The sequence below is a fragment of the Jaculus jaculus genome, chromosome 6 (genome assembly GCF_020740685.1).
Source record: "Jaculus jaculus isolate mJacJac1 chromosome 6, mJacJac1.mat.Y.cur, whole genome shotgun sequence".
Lineage (NCBI taxonomy): Eukaryota > Metazoa > Chordata > Mammalia > Rodentia > Dipodidae > Jaculus > Jaculus jaculus.
Genome location: NC_059107.1, coordinates 41,822,412 through 41,827,389, shown reverse-complemented (window position 1 = coordinate 41,827,389; position 4,978 = coordinate 41,822,412). Strand labels below are relative to the sequence as shown.

Sequence of the window (4,978 nt, the reverse complement as noted above, 5' to 3'; positions counted from 1 at the left end):
ATGGACATGAGGGGCTGCACACTGCTCTTGGGGCTTCTGGTGCTGTGGCCATCAGGTAAGCAATTTGACTAATCCATTGTGATTAGTATGACTTAGATCTGTAGTGAGGTCTCTTTCTTTCATCATGCTCAATTATGTACTTATCTATGTCTCTAATCCTAGGTTCCAGATGTGACATCCAGATGTCACAAACTCCATCCTTCCTGTCTGCATCTCTGGGAGACAGAGTCACCATTTCCTGCAGGGCCAGTCAAGATATTGACAATTACTTAAGCTGGTACCAGAAGAAACCAGGGGAAAGTCCCAAACTCTTGATCTACTATACATCCAATTTAGAAACCGGGGTCCCATCCAGGTTCAGTGGCAGTGGATCTGGGGCAGAGTATTCTCTCACCATCAGCAACCTGGAGTCAGAAGATGCTGCAACTTATTACTGTCTGCAATATGATGAGTACCCTACCCACAGTGGTACATGTCGTATCATAAACCCCAAGAAAGCAGAAGTGTGAGGCTGGGCTGCCCGAGTTGCATCTCCTGAGACTTGCCCTATTGAAATGTTTTCTCAGATGGAGACCAGCTTTAGAGGAAGCACACTGGAAGGTGTTTGTTTTGTTGAAAAATCCATAAATGTTTTTCTGCCCACTAACTTTCATTCTGATTCTTCATACCCCAAAAGTTAAAATGGTAGTGTGTTTCCTGATTTACAAGAGGACATAGTTCAATTCTCCAGTGCTCAAGTGGGGCCAAATACAAGAGGTGGTGAATGTGTCTAGAGTGTATTTGCAGTGGCAGGACGGCCTGGCACTTCTCTCTCCTGATCTCTTGCTGCCTCTTTCTCCCTGTGTCTTTCTCAGATAAATAAATGAAATACAAAAAGTCGCAAAGTGCATGCACATCATTTAATGTATAATAGACAACTCTGTACTCAGAAAATACTTTTTACTCGTTTATCCTTAATTTCTTTTTCTAAATTACAGGTTGTAGTAGATAATAAGTACTTTATTTCTAAAAATATCTCTTTTCTTATTTTCATTCCTGATTTAACTGCATGCATCACTGCTATAATTTTGAAAGTATTTTAATCTTTTCTATAATCAGATATAAAAATTTTCAATCTTTAATATTTTTATTTTATTATTTCTGTGTGTTTATTTTGTGTCCTGTCACATAACTAAGAGTTTATCAGCTCTCACAGTTTGGAGGTAAAACGTACTCTAGAGTTTAGTAAACAGGCAAAGATTTTTCATACTCAAAGCTTTGGGAGCAGTTTTTGTTTTATTCATTCTGTTTATACATATCTCTATCTCTACACTGGTTAGGCTAAAATAAGCATAACATATCAATGCTTGCTGAATGTCCATTTGTTTTGTTTGTTTGTTGAGACAGAGTCTAAGTATATAGTCCAGATTATCCTTGAGTTCACTATATAATTCAGGCTGAAGTTGTGGCAATCCCCTTGCCTTCGCTTCCTAAGTGTTTGGATTATGAATATATTCCATCATGTCAGAATTCCTTGATTTTTAACAAGTTTGTTTTTTTTTAAGTAGAGGAAAATTCCCAAAGAAAAAAAAGACTAGCTATAGCTTAAATAAAAACTAAAATCACTATTCAAATTATCAAAGTCTACATCACTAATTAATGAAATTATATTGCATTTCAATAGTACTAAGTAACAAGGCAAAATTCTACATTTTTTTAAAAAATTTCTTTCTTTTTCTTTTACCTTTAAGAATATATTCCCTAATATTGTCTTTGAGGGGTCAGAGCAAAAGTATTTCCATCTTCATTTGGACATCACTTGAAAAGGACAATTATTTTCTACAGTCAAACGGACTGTGTTGTTAATGAGATTAGATAACATCACTTATCCTCTCTGTTCTTATACTATCCATTATACTGGTAATACCTTTCTAGGGAATGCATTTCAAATGTCAAACAAAACCCAAAAACAGCTGTAAAAGAAGTCATCAATATAGACAGGACCAAGTATCATAGAAAACCAGAAAATGTGTTGTGCAATTTCCAAGAACATATATATATGTAAGTATGTATGTATGTATATTCTCTGAAATCTAGCCAACATCTAGTTTTATGTTGTATTATCACTCCCACAAGTCTTTCTAGCTCTGAATTAGTTATGTGGGAAGGTCAAAGAGATTAATCGATAGCTGCCAGGCATGATTTTAAACAGTATTCTTCATTTTTATTCAGCAAGGTACTGATGGTGCTAGTCAAAGCAACTGGGCAAGAGAATAAAAGGACATCCAAAGGGGAATAGAGGACTTCAAATTGTCACTGTGTGAAAAAAACATGATATAGTGTAGAAAAAAAAAAAAAAAACTCCACAGCATTCACCAAAGACTTAGAACTAGCCAACTTGACAAAGCTGACAGTTTCAAAATAACATTCAAAATCATTAACATTGCCAAACGCCATGGAGAATGGTCTAAAAAAAAATCAAGACAATGATCTTATTAGAGTAGCTAAGAATACATATGTGGGAATATGCTTAACCAAAACAATAAAGCATCTCCACAATGGAAATGATAAAACAATACTAGAGAAATTGAAGAAGACACACAAAAGTAAGGAAATCATTGCATGTTTGTGGATTAGAATCATCAGTATGGTTTATACTTCACAAAGCAATCTGCAATTGCATTGCAATCTATCTTAAATAACACTGATATGTAAAGCAGAATTAGAAAAATACAACTCTAAATTTTATATAAATCCCCTAAACAGCAAAAGTAAACTTTAGCAAAAACTACCAAGCACGAGACAGTATGACTCCACTTCAAAAAATACTACAATATCAGCTGGAGAGGTGGCTTAGGAGTGAAGGTGCTTGCCTGCAAAGCCAAAGGACCCAGGTTCAATTTACCAGGACCCATATAAACCATGTGCACAAGCTGACACATGCATCTGGAATTCGTTTGCAGTGGTTGGAGGCCTGGCGCACCCATTTACTATCTGCTTTTCTTTCTCTCTTTTCTTTTTCTTCTTCCTCTCCTTCTTGTTCTTCATTCTCTCTTTCAAATAGATAAATAAAACTCAAATATTTTAAAAATACTATAATAATCAAGCACTATGTTTTGCCATAAAACACAAACTCATGGAAGAAAATTTACTGTTCTGTTGATGTGTAGCCAATATGCATCTGCTAGTGAAAGAGAAGGCTGCCTGTGAGAGAGAACAGGTGGTGTTTGGCTTTCTGGTCCTGTGTTAACTCACTTAGTATAATCCTTTCCAGATCCATCCACTTCCCTGCAAATTTTATAACTTTTCTTTAGTGCTGAATAGAACTCCACTTATTTTGTTATGTATGTGTGTTATATGCATAGTGTGGTGTTGGGCTATGTGAGTGGCATATATCTATGTATGTGCAGATGTGTATGACCCATGCACATAAGGCAAAACCAGAGAAAAACATGAGGTTTCTTTCTCAATTTCTCATCCATGTATTTCCTTGAGATAGAATTTCTGTTTTAATAAGTAACTGTGGCTTTATGTTAGCAAACCCAGTGATTCTCAAGTCTCTATCCACTAGAGCACCAGGTTTACAGTTGCCCACAGGCATGTGCAGTTTCTTTTCACACATGTGCTGGGAAATTAAACTCAAGTATTCTCATTTTCTCTTAGGAACTCATGCTTATGTGGAAAACACTCCTCCTTTCTCAGCAATGTTCCCAGCCCATAATGACTATAGTTTTATATCAAAGAAGACAATCAATTCAGAACATACATTACAATATTTCTTTACTCTTGACTTTCTTACTAATGCCTCCTTTGAATTTCTGTGGAAATTTTATATTCTCCTTGCCAGCTTCAAAAATTTCTTTGGGGAGATCTTTGCTAGAATAATGTTCACTTAACAGCAACTCTACAAGTGAAAACCATGACTGACTCCCCCTCGTATTGTGATATGAAGTGGGTTATCAAGATAAGCATGGTGAACACAATTGAATGTGAACACAAAAACCCACCAATTGGGCAGGATTAGGAATAGAATAGTCAGATTATTAACTAAGTGTATCCTGAAATGACAAAGCTCTTCTCGGCACATTCATTCAACACGTGGGAGACAGAATCCAAAAATGTACCAATGAAACAGGCATGTAAGTAAAATGTGGCTGTATTTTTTATGTTTGCTGCAATGATCCACTATAAGGATGAACTGGTAGAGAATTGTGAATTTATTTTAATCCCAGATTGAACAAATTCTTGACTCCTGCTATGCTATGAAGATGTAGCAGTAGCTACTGGAATTTCAAGATATTAATTAGGACTAAGAATTTAAAAACAACCCGAAGAGATGGTTCAGTCACAAACTTATTGCTGTGTAAACTTAAAGACCTTAGTGTCTTGCCCTCCTTTAAATCCAGGAAAATCAATACATACCCCTAAATGCCAGTACTGTGCAAGTAGACTGGAAGATTTTAAACTCAAAATGGTTATATATATGTTTCTATTTCATTAGTTTCTGCCCTAATCTTTATTATTTCTTCTCATCTACTGATTTTTGGTTTGCCTGTTTGTCTTTTTCCAAGGCCTTAAGGTGGAACATTCATTAAATTGTTTCTTTGTGAACCCTCTAAATTCATATATATGTGTGTGTATGTCATGGTTTTCACTCGTAGAGTTGCTGTTAACTGAACATATATATAAAATATTTTGCACTCAGTGAATACATTCACTTTGGTACCATTGTTAGGCTTCTCCCTCCTCCTTGACCCTCTTTGTTGAGGCATATGAGTTGTGGGTTAGACCTCAATTATGGGTAAGATAAATGTCGTTGCATATCATGACCCAACATGTAGATCTGACATTCTTCCCACCCCCTTTTCCGCAAAATTTCTCTGAGCCATGTTGGGTTCATTTTTGGTCTGCTTCAGTGATGAGGTTTGGGAGCCTCTGTGTCTCTGGATATCTGGTTTGGTAGGAGTTTATTGTTCTCTGTGTCTCTGGATATCTGGTT

General features: G+C 36.0%; 1 gene segment (V, D, J or C); it reads left to right on the top strand.

Annotated features, from left to right (window-relative positions):
• LOC101603379 lies at positions 1 to 509 on the top strand. The segment is given in 2 exon segments: positions 1 to 55; positions 163 to 509. Coding segments are annotated over 2 exon segments (402 nt in total).
• Positions 510 to 4,978: the final 4,469 nt, after the last annotated feature.